Source organism: Corythoichthys intestinalis, chromosome 20, assembly GCF_030265065.1.
Source record: "Corythoichthys intestinalis isolate RoL2023-P3 chromosome 20, ASM3026506v1, whole genome shotgun sequence".
NCBI lineage: Eukaryota > Metazoa > Chordata > Actinopteri > Syngnathiformes > Syngnathidae > Corythoichthys > Corythoichthys intestinalis.
In genome coordinates, this window is record NC_080414.1 from 27,060,256 (window position 1) to 27,078,106 (window position 17,851).

The 17,851-nt window shown below is 36.7% G+C and overlaps 1 protein-coding gene across 2 annotated transcripts in view; it reads left to right on the plus strand.

Moving 5' to 3' along the window:
• Positions 1-3,499: 3,499 nt before the first annotated feature.
• Positions 3,500-17,851, plus strand: part of LOC130909007 (kinesin-1 heavy chain-like) — a 59,089-nt gene continuing 44,737 nt past the window's right edge. The window contains exon 1 of one of the 2 annotated variants that reach the window (XM_057825043.1): positions 3,500-3,769. In XM_057825043.1, coding sequence (XP_057681026.1) covers positions 3,764-3,769 — 6 coding nt within the window. In that variant the 5' untranslated portion in view covers positions 3,500-3,763. Of the gene's footprint in view, positions 3,770-7,026; positions 8,008-17,851 lie in introns of those variants that run through there. The other variant, XM_057825042.1, reaches the window with a different exon arrangement.

Sequence of the window (17,851 nt, forward strand, 5' to 3'; positions counted from 1 at the left end):
TTAAATGTAGGGCTGTCAAATTTACCGCGTTAATTTTTTAAATTAATCACGCAGTCGCGGTACGACTCAGTCGCACATTGCCGCAAACAGCCTACAATGGCGCCGTTTTACTTATATACAGAGATAAGAGGCAGTGTCAATTGAGTGGAGTAGATACAAGCATTCATTGGGGCCGTACTTTTAATTGGCAAAAGCTTTGTCATCTCTCCCACAGCAACTGTAAATATTGTGGGAAGCAACGTGGGGAAGAATGACAGGAGTTTTCTAAACACCCTGTAGTGTACCCAACACAGAGAAGATATAGCATTTGCAGCCACCACACACAGTCATGGTTGCACCACTTCCCATCATGCATTTGGGCAGAACAGTTAAGTCGCTACAGTATCATTTACTGAAAGCTCAACAAATACACTAGATGGCAATATTTAGTCACAATATATAAACTCACATTTATCCTTTAAGAATTACAAGTCTTTCTATCCGTGGATCACTTTCACAGAAAGAATGTTAATAATGTTAATGCCATCTTGTGGATTTATTGTTATAATAAACAAATACAGCACTTATGTACAGTATGTTTAATGTATATATCCGTCTTGTCTTATCTTTCCATTCCAACAATAATTTACAGAAAAATATGGCATATTTTAGAGATGGTTTGAATTGCGATTAATTACGATTAATTAATTTTTAAGCTGTGATTAACTCGATTAAAAATTCTAATCGTTTGACAGCCTTAGTTAAATGTACACCTTATGCCTGATAGATACATAACACAATAAAATTGAATTGTTGTGGAACTCAAAATGTTGACTGGACAGTTATGCACTATGCACATTAAATCGTTAGTAACATCAAATATTACACAATACACCAAAGTATATCAGTAGCCGTGTCCTTAAGTCTTTCTGATAGTTTTCCCCTGACCTTTTTACTGCAATAATATAATGAAAACCTAAAATTATGGCTTTTAGTTTTGGCCACCCCAAGATTTTAAGTGGCCCCATCTGGCCACCCCTATGAAAAATTTCTGGAGGCGCCACTGAGGGGATACAATTTTTGACTGGGGTAACTACATTTGCACGTTACGGGGGCGTACCATATTCAATGGATGACGATCTTGCCGAAAAGTATAGCTGTCCTAAGCAGCCTGATTTAGAATTCTCCTCGAGAATGATGGGAAACAAAAAAAAAAAACAACGCTCATTTTCAACTTATTATTATACATATTCTTGTAAGTTAATTTTATTGCTGACACTGCGTTTTGGGGTCATCAACATGTTGTGCCCCCCCTGGCCCAAAAGTCAAACTCCGCCTGCTGTTATATCATCCCTAGCAATGTTAAGACCAAACCTAAGCCCTAGCTTTTATATCAGGGTTCACTAAATCCGGACCTCCGTGCCCCTTTACTGTCGTGTTTTCCATGTCTCCTTCCTCCAACACACCTGAATCAAAATAATCGGGCTCATTATCAGGCTTCTGCAGAGGTTGCTGATGACATAGTCATGTGATTCAGGTGTGTTAGGGGAGAGAGACGTGGAAAACACGACAGGAAAAGTGGCACCGAGGTCCGGATTTAGTGAACCCTGCTTTATATCAAACTGAACATGTTTATCTGATTAAGATAATACACATACTATATACCAAAATATTTTCCATCTTGCATACATACCGAGAGTAAAGAGTTGCAATCAGCAAATATAACAAAATGAGGTTTACATAGTTTGCAGTTCAATGCAATCATGTACCAATGGTAGAAATGTATTAGTATTTTTTTCCACTTTGCCATCATTTGCAAACAGTTCAGACAAAAGCTAGCACAATAAATGTGTTGAGCTTGGGTTCAACTTGTTAATTGGGTACACAAACAACCTCGAAAGAAATGCTTCTTTTGTGGCAGGGACTGTTCCCTAGCAACAAGAAGCAATGTTGCTTGACTTCCCTCCTCTCACACACATAGTAACCGCACCCTCATCCAGTAACCAAGGTAACACATGCGTCTTTGACAAGTACTGTATTTTACTAGTGTGTAAAAATGAACACCTGCTATTTAAGCTGTTTAACCAATTTTCCATTTGGCTATTGTTATTAGAGGAGTATTCTGTTTTAGGTGTCTTGAGCAAAATAATATTTCCTCCTTGTACATTTAAATCGAATTATTTCAATGTGATATAAAATGCTGTAATTCCTGTCACGATTACTGTATTACAGTGTCGCAAAAATATTCAATGGGAAGCGTGGCTCACACAATTTAATGGACTTTGCTTACCCCTAGCGGTAATTTTGAGTTAATGCACTATACCCTGTATATAGTACGACAGGCGACAGAAATTGAATGGAGGTCCATCACCTCCATCAGGGGTGAAAGTGGTTAGAATTTCTTGCCGGAACTCCCCAACGTGAAGGTCGCCTCGAAGCCAGAAATGTTATTTATTTATTTAGGTTTTGTTTGTTTGTTTGTTTGTTTGTTTGTTTGTTTGTTTGTTTGTTTGTTTGTTTGTTTGTTTTTTGTGGGGGATGGTCAAAACTACTGAAATGCAAAGAAACTGTTTTGGTCAGTTATTTCTATCACACATACAAAAACTGATTTTCATTCAAAATTGTCATTTTTGCAAAATAAAAGTTAACGAAAACAGCTGTAACCCCAACCCCCATCTCCTAATTTTTATTTTCCCTCATTTCCTCACATACTAAATGCTAAATCTCAGTTTTAACTACTTAAGAATTTTGAGAGAATTTTGATTTCTTCTTCAGGCAGTCATCTTTGTAAATCTCACTGGAACAGCACCAAACAAAAGATCCAGCATCATCACCTTGTCCAATGCAGATTCTTGACTCTTGACAAAGTGATGATCATTTTCCAAGATGTTTATGCATCATGCCACAGACCTAAAACTATTAAAGCATTCTTTGGAGAAAGACTCATCCAGCCAATGTTATGGCTTGCAAATAGCCCAGATCTGAACTCTATTGAAACCTGTGGTGGAAATTGAAAAAAAAAAAAAGGTCTACAGCAAGGCTCCGACCTGCAAGGATGATCTAGCAACTGCAATCAAAGAGAGTTGGCACCAAATTGATAAAGAATACTCATTAAGTTTAAAAATCAAATGATGTGATTTTCTGGTCTTTTTTTCACATTCTGTCTCTCACGGTTGAGGTTTACCCATGTTGACAATTACAGGCCTCTCTAATCTTTTCAAGTAGGAGAACTTGCACAATTGGTGGTTGACTAAATACTTATTTGCCCCACTGTACCTCAGAAACGTGTCTATAAAAGTGATTTGGGAATAAAAATAATGAAAAAAAATCTGAGATATCCAAGGGCCGATCTACATCTGCGGCATACAAGACTACCCCAAAACTCGAACCAAAGTACTGTCTGTCTTGTCTCGGAATTCATGCTAATGTTTTTTGTTTGTTCGTGCAGGATTTCCTGCTTTTATTTTGGTAGTGTTGTTCTTCCTTGTTTCAGCCTTACTTCCTGCTCTTCCAAATCAGGCCGATCGTATCCACCTGTGATCCTTTGTATAAAACACAGACGAGACTGAAAAAGCAGTTTCTGCTCATGCATTCGTCTTTAAAAGAAACTGCTGTATTTTAAGCCAAAACAACTGTTGTGTTTGATAGAACAATATGTCTATATGCTGCCATAGTAGATTCATGGCGTATTAAGCCCCCAAAGTATTTTTAATTTGTCCGTTTACCCCGGAAACCCCTGTTTACAGACGTCGCACAACCGCTTTTGTTTCAAGCCAGCCATAAAATGAAGGTAATTAATTATATTTATTATTCAAAATGTCGTTTTTAGCTTAGAATCATTAATTGATGTCTCATATTTCATTTTAAAAAAAAACTTTAAAAAAATTATTCACTCACATATTTTAAATTTTTAAACAAATTGTCACAATGAAAAAAATAGCGTCTGTAAAAATGGATCAAAAAAAGGTAAGTATCTCTTTAAAGTCATGGCGTCTGTAATTATGCTTTCGCGTGCTCTCACCTCCAGATAGGGTTTTGCTGTTTAATTTTTTTTTTTTTTTTTTTTTTTTTAAATAAATGCCCTCCTGTTCAAAAAATTTCTTCCCCCAGAAAATTGAGATTTTAAGCCTCAGAGCGGAACTTCAAGTCACCTGAGTGTTTTCCGCCATATACTACTCCTTCTAAAAAAAATAGCATATTGTTATAAAGTTCATTATTTTCTGTAATGTACTGATAAACATTAGCCTTTCAGGTAACACTTTATAATAACAATCCGTTTTACTAGTTAATAGATCATTAGTAAACTGTTGATAAATGATTTATTGTTAATTTGTGAAGTATTTGTTAACAGTTTGTTAAGCATTTACAGGGTGTTTCAATAAAATGCCTATGCTAGTTGATGGATCTTTATAAAACTATATACACTTTATGTTGAAGGTCATAAGTTTTATTGGTTAAATATAGAAAGAAAAGTACAAATATTTGTTGGTTCTCTGGCAGATTTTCATAAATTTGCGACATGAGCACTGCCTGCAAAATGCCTTATCAAAATGCCTTTTCTTTTTAAGTGAAAGGCATTTCTTAACCTGAAAAGATAGAAATGCCAAATGTTACACACAAAAGCTTGAAACGTTTCTACACAAACTGTGTTTCAGGTTAAGAACACCCTGTAAATGCTTAACAAACTGTTAACAAATACTTTACAAATCAACAATAAATCATTTATCAACAGTTTACGAATGATCTATTAACTACTAAAACGGATAGTTATTATAAAGTGTTACCGACTTTCATATAATTTACATTCATTACACACAACTGAAGTAGTTCAAGCCTTTTATTGTTTTAATGTTGACAAAAAAAAAGCAAGAACAACCAAAAATCCCATCTCAAAAAATTAGCATATTTCATCAAACCTATACAAAAAAGTGTTTTGAAAACAAAAAAGTCAACCTTTAATTAATTATATCAGCTATGCACTCAATTCTTGGTCGGGAATCCTTTTGCAGAAATGACTGCTTTAATGCGGCGTGGCATGGAGGCAATCAGCCTGTGGAACTGCTGAGGTGCTATGGAGGCCCAGAATGCTTCAATGGCAGTCTTAAGCTCATCCACAGTGTTGGGTCTGGTGTCTCTCAACTTCCTCTTCACAATATCCCACAGATCCTCTATGGGGTTCAGGTCAGGAGAGTTGGCAGGCTAATTGAGCACAGTAATGCTATGGTCAGTAAACCATTTACCAGTGGTTTTGGCACTGTGAGCAGGTGCCAGGTCATGCTGAAAAATGAAATTTTCATCTCCATGAAGTGCTCAAAAATCTCCTGATAGCAAGCTGCATTGACCCTGTCCTTGATAAAACACAGAAGACCAACACCAGCAGCTGACATGGCAACCCAGACCATCACTGACTGTGGGTACTTGACACTGGACTTCAGGCATTTTGGTATTTCCTTCTCCCCAGTCTTCCTCCAAACTCTGGCACCTTGATTTCCGAATGACATGCAAAATTTGCTTTCATCTGAAAAAAAGTACTTTGGACCACTGAGCAACAGTCCTGTGCTGCTTCTCTGTAGCCCAGGTCAGGCGCTTCTGCCATTTCCAGCACACGACTGTGCACGGTGGCTCTGGATGTTTCTACTACAGACTCAGCCCACTGTTTCTGCAGGACCCCCAAGGTCTGGAGTCGACCCTTCTCCACAATCTTTCTCAGGGTGCGGCCCCCTCTTCTGATTGTGCAGGGTTTCCTGCCTTACTTTTTCCTTCCCACAGACTTCCCACTGAGGTGCCTTGATATAGAACTCTGGGAACAGCGTATTCGCTCAGAAATTTCTTTGTGTCTTATAGCCTCTTGCTTGAGGGTGTCAATGATGGCTTTCTGGACAGCAGTCTGGTTGGCATTCTTGCCCATGATTGCGGTGTTGAGTAATGAACCAGGCTGGGAGTTTTTAAAAGCCTCAGGAATCTTTTACAGGGGTTTTGTGTTAATTCGTTGATTCAGATGATTAGGTTAGTAGCTTCTTTAGAGTACCTTTTCATGATATGCTAATTTTTTGAGATAGGGATTTGGGGGTTTTCTTGACTTTTTTGCCAAAATCATCAATATTAAAACAATAAAAGACTTGAACTACTTCAGCTGTGCGTAATGAATCTAAAATATAAAAGTCTAATGTTTATCAGTACTAGCATTTTTTTTTTAGAAGAACTAGTATATTCTACCTCTAACATTGCCTTGTGTCGGAACTTCTTGTATCCTGCCACGTTCTATGTCATCACCACATGTAAGCCTTGACCAAGATTGTTTTATGTATGGAACAAATGCCTTCTGGTTATTTCATTGTCTTTGCGGTTTTTTTGGTAGCCAGCAAATGTTGCGAAATTTTGTTGTCTCTTTTTTTTGAACTCTTGTGGACTGAATAATAAACCTTTTTGTTTGATGGGAACAGTCGTGCATTTGGGTCAAAAGTGAATCCATGTCGCTCTCATGAAATTCTGACATATGATTTCATTTCACAGATCTAAAAAAAAAAAAAAAAAAATTTCATGTCAGTTCATGTTCATGTCAGCGTCCCCCTGATGTGGACCCATTCTTGGATAGCTCCCCATTTTTTTTTTTTTTTTAAATAAATGAACTTGCATTCGGAAGCCACTGCGTTGCATTACCGTCATACACATCATGCCTTGTGGAGGCTGGCCTGACCGCAGTAGTTTTGCAGGTTACCAAGTTCACACAGTTTAATGTTGAACTCAGATGTAAGGTCGGACTTTCACTAGAAAAATTAGTGGTGTTTCCCCCACCACTACAACATTGATGTCTTTTTACATTACCTACAGTGGCTTCTGCTGGGCGAAAAAAAAACTTGTAATATGCCTCCTCTTGAAGAGGCAGCATGTTTTCGACATCAATCTGTGGAGGCTGTGTGAGTATGCGTATGAGTCTGTGTGGCGGGGGTTCGGGGTGATAGGGATTGGTGGGGATATGAGGTAATCATCCAATCAAACGTGCATTTTAGTGGGGGAATGGACCGGCACATTCAGCAAGTGAAAAGGAATAAATGTAAGTCTGAACATAATGAAAATGACTCACTTAATAATGGTAGGGTCTATTCTGTCCTGACAACATATGAGAAGACAATCTAAATTACTTATATAACTGAACTCATTATATAATGCAAATAAAGTTCCTTAAAAGTTAGTGGGGACAATTTGAGCATCCTGAAAAGTTGGTAGTGTTATGTCCCTGCCGTCCCTATGCCCTTGATTAATTCTGCGGCAGAAAATACAAGAAAATGTGTTAACTCAAAAGCTTGTCTTGTGTTTAATGTATAACATCATTGAGTGTTTAAATCAGAGCTGGTTAACTGGAGGGCTGCTGTGTCATGCCATGTTTAGACAATGCCTTTCCTATTCTTACAATTCATGTGACTCCCTCTTATTCCTGCAGTGACACTCACGCGTACACACCTGTTTTACTAAATGTCCACCTACTGTAGTGTACAGTAAATAAACATGAATGAATGAAAAGTATTTTTAGTTTAGGAATTCCATCTATTAATAGCATTAACAACCTTGACTTCAGAGCTTCTCAAAGGAAAGTGAGGTTGGATCTCATGATCCTAACACCCTGTGACTTCTTGTGACTCCAGACCATTTTACAGTATGTTCCCACCCTGATCACTCCTGTATTTGTCTCCATTCCAAGTGACTTTAGCTTTCAATCCACTCATTGGATACTGCCCACATCTACTTTTTAAAAAATGTGTTTGATTAAGTTGACATCAGTAAATACAGTAAACATAGAGGACTAGTTCCCAAGACTCACCCAGGAAGCTGAGCTGTAGGGGTGCGTCCTCCTCTCGGCTTTAGTCGCACCACGGAGCTCTCCATCCATCTCAGGCGGTGGAGATGGCGGACCCGGCAGAGTGCAGTATCAAAGTGGTATGTCGCTTCAGGCCGCTAAACAAGTCCGAAGTCGCCCGTGGAGACAAATACATCCCAAAGTTTCAAGGCGAGGATTGTGTGCATATTGCGGTGAGTAGGACACAGTATTTTTAATTTTTTTTCCCTTTCATTAGTTTGTAAAAAAAAAAAAAAAAAAAAAAAAGTACATTCATCATTATTCATTTACCAGCACAATTTTAGGAGATGAAAAAAAATAGATATTATGAAATAGCTTAATAGTAATGATTTTGACAGACAATGCCGCCGTTCGTACTGAAAATAAGTTGTAATACTTTGATTGTATTGGAATGTTGGTGGCTTAATTTATAGACCACTGGGATTGCATTATACATGGAAAAAATAGTTACAAATTCACAAAAAAAAAATGTCCTGCAGGTGAAATTTTGAATTATTGTACAGTGATCCTTCGTTTTTCGCGGTTAATGGGGACAGAAACTCGCTGCGATAAGTGAAAAGTCGTGAAGTAGCGCCCCCCCCTCCCAATTTTTTTTTTTTTTTTTTTTTGTTCAATGTATTTATTCAGATTTAGCACTGGAATGATTTACAGAGGGGAGAACACGTATTTGATAGTGTATCAAATATGTGTTCTCCCCACTGTATATATGTATATAAGATTTTTTTTTTTCAAATTATAATTTAAAAAAAACTTTTATGTGTGTATATATATTTATATACATATATACTAGTGGGTGTAAAACGATAAAAAATTTTAATGGAGTTAATTACAGCTTAAAAATTAATTAATCGTAATCAATTGCGATTAATCGCAATTCAAACCATCTATAAAATATGCCATGTTTTTCTGTAAATTATTGTTGGAATGGAAAGATGAGACACAATATGGATATATACATTGAACATACAGTACATAAGTACTGTATTTGTTTATTATAACAATAAATCAACAAGATGGCATTACCATTATTAACATTCTGTTAAAGCGATCCATGGATAGAAAGACTTGTAGTTCTTAAAAGATAAATGTTAGTACAAGTTATGGAAATTTTATATTAAAATCCCTCTTAATTCGTTAATTTGTAAAATTTTCAATCAAAAAAGAAACTAGTAGCCTGCCATTGTTGATGCCAATAATTACTTACACAATGCTCATGGGTGCTGAAGCCTATAAAATCAGTCACACCCAAGCGCCAGCAGAGGGCGACAAAACTCCGAAAAACACAACAAGTACACACTGTGCTGTCATTTTAATGTTTGAGCGGGGCATGTGCGTTAATTGCGTCAAATATTTTAACGTGATTAATTTAAAAAATTAATTACCGCCCGTTAACGCGATAATTTTGACAGCCCTAATACATACATATTAATAAATGGATTTTAAGCACTTCAAATGTAATAATTATAAGTTTTCAGCATGTTACTGTCCCACCGAATTATTTTTAAAAAGGAATAAAGCAGAAAAATTATTGGCTTTATTAAATGCTTTATTGAGGGAGTCCTCTCAAATCCAAAGATGCTCACTTACACACAATTAGGGCTGCAGCTATCGATTTTAGTAGTCGATTAATCGATGAACTAGTTAGTTCAAATAATCGAGTAATCGGATAAGGAACATAAATTAAAATATTTGACTTGAGCCTCAAATGGTATAAAAAACATAAATAAATGAGGATATACACGTATGTACAACAAAAGAACTGGGTAATTTACATTGCAAAAGTCCGCTACTTTAAATGCTATAAAATGCTAACATGTTTTTGCAATGCTCTTTACAAATAGTTCAAACATATATTCTCACAAAAAACGGCTAAATATACCTTTGAACTAAATTACAAATGCATTTAAAAAAACATTAGCTCAAACAAATACTTATGTTGGTCTTAACAGGGAGCAGCTGGATTCAGCCATGTGAAATGAGGCAGAATAGAGGGGAGCGTATCCACCCAAATAAACTAAATGCAAACACTTTCAAAGCAAACCATTACAACGCCACTTTAATTAAACTAATACTAATGATAAGTTATCCAAAATTAACACCCCAAAAAATTATTATTAAAAGTAGTAGTAGTAGCATAAGTAGTAAAATTAAGTAAGTAACATAGTTACCTCATTGTAAGAGTAATTAGTTACTCAGCAAAGTAATGGACGTTACCTTTCATGTTGTACACATTATTACATTATACATCATATAACATCTTTCACATCAAAGATGTTAATATTATCTGATTGAATTGAACAGTTTTTTATTTTATTTAAAAAAAAAAAACACATAGGTCACACTTTTTCCTTTTTTGGGGGGGGTAAAAATTATAACCATATAAGAGTGTAATGGTATACGAACTTTCAAATGCTGTGAGAAAAAAAGTCTTTTTGTTTTCGTGACTATTTTTGGTAATAAAAAACAAAAATATATATATATTATTATTATTATCATTATTATTATTACAGTGCTACCTCGTTTTTCGCGGTTAATGGGGACCAGAACCTACCGTGATAAGTGAAAAACACCCCGCACACCCCCCCATTTTTTTTTTTTTGTTCAATGTACTTAACATTGGAAAGAGATACATACAGATACAGATACATATGACGTTTTTTCCCCAAAGTATAATTTTAAAAAATAAATTAAAAAATTAAAAATAAATGGTTTTTAAGCATTTCAAATGTAATAATTATAAGTTTTATACATGTCACTGTACTACCGAATTATTTTTAGACAAGAATAAAGTACTGTAGTAGAAAAATGCTTGGCTTTATTAAATGTTTCATTGAGTCCACTCCACTGCTCACTTACACACAATGAGTTGCCACAGCAACTGTTTAACAAGTTAAACAATGATTGAGGCATGCGGGCCATTTGAAGTTCATGACTCTGGCAACATCAGACACAAACATCTGTCAACATTGTTAACAAGAAAGGGGAGGGAGCGAGTGTGAGACTTGGCGATCGGCTCGGAACAGCTCATATGTATTTTTTTTTTTTAATTGAAAAAAATCCGCGATGGACTGAGGGCGCCAAGTTTGAAGCGCAAAGTAGCGAGGGATCACTGTGTTATAATGTAGCATCTACATGGGCAATTCCAACTTGGTGATGATAATGCACACTGGATGCCATAAACTGTATGTTAAAAAAAAAAAAAAAAAAAAAAAAAAAAAGTTGCCCAAGAGTTTAAGATGATGCTCGCTACACTAAATGCTAATGCTAAGGAGAACGCGAATGCTATGCTAATGCGCCGAGCCACCTAGCCAATCATCATCGCGTTTGCAACAGCGTCTGCGCTATTCTATTTTTTGTGTAGTGTTTTATTTTGTAGAAATTTACTAATATTTCTGAGCTGAGGATGCTTTAAATTAAATAAATAACGAGCCACAAATTCCATATTTTTATGCATAATTTCTTTTCAATTTAATCTTGATGTTTCTGTACTTTATTCAAATTGGACACGTCAACTCATCACAACAGCAAATGCAACCCTTACCACAGCTTGTATTGATCTTCAATGGTTAATTATTCTCAATGAGACAGTCCTCTAATACATGTAAAGCAATAGAATCTCATAATTGCATAATATCCATTTTGGTGAATCCCACAGTTCAGTTTGAAGCCTCAAGCAATTTTTTTGGTCATGTTATGCTCCCTGAAGCTGTCACATTCGCTTATAAAATTAAATTACTATGCGTTCATGTATTTTCTATTTTTTTTTTTTTTTTTTTTTTTTGTGTCATGAGTGAGTCGGACTTTGTCCCAGTTAACATTGAGCGAAAAACAGAGTGCAACTGATCCCCTGAATAAACCAAAGTTTTTTTTTAAGCTATACTTAAAATGTGTATGATCTGTGATATAAATGTTATCAGTCAGAATTGCCACCACACTGTGCCTGAGCTGTGGGCTAAAGTTGATGTTCTAATCAACAGTACAGTTAATGTGTTGTAAGAGCCTACATTTTTAGAATGCTCTGCCTGAGGAAATCAGACTTGCTGAGTCACTAGCCGAATGAAAACCCCCATAAGGCGCACTTACTACAAAGAAGCTATTGATTTTTTAGTGTAATAATAACTTGTCTATTGTCTGTTTTATCTTTATTTTTGTAATGGATTTTGCCTTAATGAGTCCACATTTAAAAGTCTGGCCTTTAATTTTTATTTTGACTTTTCCTTGCTAGTTATTAAGTCTCTGTCATTATTTTAAATGTAGCATTTTTTTGGGGGGTTCTGGAAATAGTTTTTCTTAACTTGAATATTCTGTCAGTAGAGACGCATTTTCCATGTAAATTCCCTAATCCGTTCCTAGCTCACCAAAATTCAGACATAAATCTTTTGTAATGCATAAAAATCCATCAAAACATGTAAAAAATACAAGTTACAATTAGATTATTGCACAATAAACATAAAATCAGAGTTGTGCATAATGTAAAAATACAAGAATAAAGAATAAAAGTTAATACACTTACAGTGCCTTGCAAAAGTATTCGGCCCCCTTGAATCTTGCAACCTTTCGCCACATTTCAGGCTTCAAACATAAAGATATGAAATTTAATTTTTTTGTCAAGAATCAACAACAAGTGGGACACAATCGTGAAGTGGAACAACATTTATTGGATAATTTAAACTTTTTTAACAAACAAAAAACTGAAAAGTGGGGCGTGCAATATTATTCGGCCCCTTTACTTTCAGTGCAGCAAACTCACTCCAGAAGTTCAGTGAGGATCTCTGAATGATCCAGTGTTGTCCGAAATGACCGATGATGATAAATAGAATCCACCTGTGTGTAATCAAGTCTCCGTATAAATGCACCTGCTCTGTGATTCTCAGGGTTCTGTTTAAAGTGCAGAGAGCATTATGAAAACCAAGGAACACACCAGGCAGGTCCGAGATACTGTTGTGGAGAAGTTTAAAGCCGGATTTGGATACAAAAAGATTTCCCAAGCTTTAAACATCTCAAGGAGCACTGTGCAAGCCATCATATTGAAATGGAAGGAGCATCAGACCACTGCAAATCTACCAAGACCCGGCCGTCCTTCCAAACTTTCTTCTCAAACAAGGAGAAAACTGATCAGAGATGCAGCCAAGAGGCCCATGATCACTCTGGATGAACTGCAGAGATCTACAGCTGAGGTGGGAGAGTCTGTCCATAGGACAACAATCAGTCGTACACTGCACAAATCTGGCCTTTATGGAAGAGTGGCAAGAAGAAAGCCATTTCTCAAAGATATCCATAAAAAGTCTTGTTTAAAGTTTGCCACAAGCCACCTGGGAGACACACCAAACATGTGGAAGAAGGTGCTCTGGTCAGATGAAACCAAAATTGAACTTTTTGACCACAATGCAAAACGATATGTTTGGCGTAAAAGCAACACAGCTCATCACCCTGAACACACCATCCCCACTGTTAAACATGGTGGTGGCAGCATCATGGTTTGGGCCTGCTTTTCTTCAGCAGGGACAGGGAAGATGGTTAAAATTGACGGGAAGATGGATGCAGCCAAATACAGGAACATTCTGGCAGAAACCCTGTTGGTATCTGCACAAGACCTGATCCAAAACATAAAGCCAAATCTACAATGGAATGGTTCAAAAATAAACGTTTCCAGGTGTTGGAATGGCCAAGTCAAAGTCCAGACCTGAATCCAATCGAGAATCTGTGGAAAGAGCTGAAGACTGCTGTTCACAAACACTCTCCATCCAACCTCACTGAGCTCGAGCTGTTTTGCAAGGAAGAATGGGCAAGAATGTCAGTCTCTCGATGTGCAAAACTGATAGAAACATACCCCAAGCGAATTGCAGCTGTAATTGGAGCAAAAGGTGGCGCTACAAAGTATTAACGCAAGGGGGCCGAATAATATTGCACGCCCCACTTTTCAGTTTTTTATTTGTTAAAAAAGTTTAAATTATCCAATAAATTTTGTTCCACTTCACGATTATGTCCCATTTGTTGTTGATTCTTGACAAAAAATTAAAATTTTATATCTTTATGTTTGAAGCCTGAAATGTGGCGAAATGATACTGTAGTATCATTTGTCTATAAAATTCTTATTATTATAAGTACACCTCTAAATAGCATTGTGTCCTTTTTAATATTAAAGAAGAAAAAAAATAAAGTGTTAAAAAAAGAACTCATCCATACTGTAAAAATAGACTCAAGATGCATTTTTGACCGTTTGATACTGAAAAAAAATAATAATAAAATAAAAAAATATAAAGTCAAATTGATTAGCAACATTAACTCAAGAGGACAATATGCCAAACCATTAGACTGAAAAAACAAAAATTAATAGAACAAAAACTACTGTGTCATTGGACAGAGAGAGTTTTTATTTTTTCTGCAGGCAGTTTCAGCTCCTTTGCTGTGGTGTTGGGTTATTTTGCATTGAGTAACTTGGTATGCCACATTATGTGATGCTGACAGTGGTCGCTGGTCTATTGATGTAACACTGACAACGCGGTACGATTGTTGGCAATATTCGGCACCTTTTCGCTGAAAAAACAAAACAAAAAAACCTGCTGTCCGCTGTGAACATTTTTAGACCAAGTGAACCGACTGGTCTTTCCTCATCTCCCACTGTACTAAAAGTCAAAAGCCAAATGCTACATATGCGTCGTCATATTTCTTTGTCTTGGCTTTTCATATCTCCAGTGCTCTTTGCTGTGTGCTCGTTTGGTTAAAAAATAGTGATACATGCTGAAAATGAGCGCGCCACTGCCACCCACTCAGCAGATGCGCAATTACACTATTCTAGTTCGTCAAAAAAGTATGTTCCCCAAGGTCACATGCGCCACCCCCAGCATCACTCTGCGCCCCCCACCCGTGGGCCCACCCCACTATTTGAGAAGTACTGAGCTAACGGAACAAGAGGGGCGAATGAAGAAGACACTGGGATACACAGATACAGTAGAGGTCCCTCTTAGCCAATTGGATGCCAGGAATGCTAGGCAATAGCCAATGGCAGAGCAGCTATTAGTATGTTACGTTCAGTAAACTCTGCGAGCTGCGTGTACCAGCCATACTGTATTTTTTGCCTTTTGTATCCTGAAATTTCTTTCAACAGACAATGTTTTCCCTGTTGAAGTGTCTCTTAACCTGAAAATTCTGTATGTACTAGTAGAGACATTCCGAAGTAGAGGTAACACTGTATTATTATTGTTCTGTCTTGTGCTTACTCATTTTTAATGCCAATGACGGCCAATTTGTGTCGTCCTTTGGTGATTAGGACTGTGGTTTCATTTGTGCCAAACATACCTTTTTGGAATGACATGCAAAAACAATTTCATTCATTTTAGGTGTTTTCATTTGGCATGGGCTGACATTTTTTTTAATAGACATCTATTTCTATGTCCCTTTTATAAATAATAAATTATTGAAATGTTATTTATTTATTTAGATTTGTATTTATTTTTGATTTGATATATTTAATACGTTCAATCAAATGTTACACAATTCAATTCTCAACAGCCGGGCAATTTTTTTGAAGTACAAAAAAAAAACAACCCACGTGCATGTTCCTCTTCTGTTGTTGTCCAATTTGAGCAACACACGATTTAAAAAAAAAAAAACTGGCAATAACAGGTTCAGACCACAGGTCTTACATGGCCAAGTCGGGCAAACTGACGCACACACGAGGCTTATGTGCAGAGGTGGGTAGTAGTGCATTATATGTATGCCATTACAATTACTTGAGTAACCTTTTGAGAAAAATGTACTTCCAAGAGTAGTTTTACTAAGCCATACTTTTTACTTTTACTTTTAGAAGATTTGTGAAGAAAAAATACACTACTCTTACTCCGTTACTTTGGGCAACACAAGAGTCATTTCCTCTTTGTATTAGATTTATTTTTTTGCCAGCAACAACAAGAGTAGCTCTTGCAACAATAATCACGTGATTCCATTACACCAATCTTACGCAAGTTTGCTGTTCTTTGATCACGCCAGCTTGTTCAATCATGTGGTATCTTTAAAGCACCATATAAAATTTGGTATTTGACATAGAGCGCTGCCCTCAACATGACTCAAAAGTGCAGATTTAAACCTCTTTCCCAGTTTTTATTTGTTACCGACTGACCACGGAAAACCAGAGCTATGATCCTTTTAATTTTATAATAGTAATTATGAAAGAACTATTCACTATTCAAATTAGGAACTATTTTCTCCACTAGAGGGCACTCGTGCTCTTTGGACAAATAATGCTTCTTTTTTTTTTTCTCTCACCGGAATTCAATGATTTAAAAAAAAAATTTTTGTATTTCTTTGGCTTAATGTGGTTATTTAATGGGTTATTGTACAGTATCATTACAACAACAGCTCATATACTGTAGATATGTTTGTGCTGAGAGAAAAAAAATACCATTGTGTACAAAAAAACAAACATAAATAAGCAGTTAATCACAATATTACTCATTACTTGAGTATCCTTTTCACTGGATAATTTTTTACTTGAGTACATTTTTTGGATGACTACTTTTGCTTTTAATTAAGTAATATTATTTTAAAGTAACGCTACTCTTATTTGAGTAAACTTTTTGGCTACTACCCACCTCTGCTTACAGTTGTGGTCAAAAGTTTACATAGAACATAATGTCATGGCTCTCTTGAGTTTCCAGTTATTTCTACAACTCTGATTTTTCTCCGATAGAGTGATTGGAACAGATACTTTGTCACAAAAAAACATTCATGAAGTTTGGTTCTTTTATGACTTTATTATGGGTTAACAGAAAAAGTGATCAAATCTGCTGGGTCAAAAATATACATACAGCAACACGAATTAGCAATTTCTTTTGATTATTGACTTGAACAATCATTGACTTGAACAAGTCAGGAAAGTCACTTGGAGCCATTTCAAAGCAGCTGCAGGTCCCAAGAGCAACAGTGCAAACAATTGTTTGTAAGTATAAAGTGCATGGCACTGTTTTGTCACTGCCACGATCAGGAAGAAAACGCAAGCCATCACCTGCTGCTGAGAGAAAATTGGTCAGGAGGGTGAAGATTCAACCGAGAATCACCAAAAAGCAGATCTGCCTAGAATTAGAAGCTGCTGGAACACAGGTGTCAGTGTCCACAGTCAAGCGTGTTTTGCATCTCCATGGACTGAGAGGCTGCCGTGCAAGAAGGAAGCCCTTGCTCCAAAAGCGGCACCTTAAGGCTCGACTGAAGTTTGCTGCTGATCACACGGACAAAGATAAGACCTTCTGGAGGAAAGTTCTGTGGTCAGACGAAACAAAAATCGAGCTGTTTGGCCACAATGCCCAGCAATATGTTTGGAGGAGAAAAGGTGAGGCCTTTAACCCCAAGTACACCATGCCTACCGTCAAGCACGGTGGTGGTCGTATTATGCTGTGGGGCTGTTTTGCTGCCAATGGAACTGATGCTTTACAGAGAGTAAATGGGATTATGAAGAAGGAGGATTACCTTCAAATTCTTCAAGATAACATAAAGTCATCAGCCCGAAGATTGGGCGCAGTTGGGTGTTCCAACAGGACAATTACCCCAAACACACATCAAAAGTGGTAATGGAATGGCTAAATCAGGCTAGAATTGAGGTTTTCGAATGGCCTTCCCAAAGTCCTGACTTGAACTTGTGGACAATGCTGAAGAAACAAGTCCATGTCAGAAAGCCATCAAATTTAACTGAACTGCACCAATTCTGTCAAGAGTGGTCAAAGATTTAACCAGAAGCTTGCCAGAAGCTTGTGAATGGCTACCAAAAATGCCTAATTGAAGTGAAAATGGCCAAGGGACATGTTACCAAATATTAGCGCTGCTGTATGTATATTTTTGACCCAGCAGATTTGATCACTTTTTTCTGTTCACCCATAATAAACTCATAAAAGAACCAAACTTCATGAATGTTTTTTGTGACAAAGAAATATCTGTTCCAATCACTCTATCAGAGAAAAATCAGAGTTGTATCATGAGAGCCATGACATTATGTTCTTCACAAGTGTATGTAAACTTTTGACCACA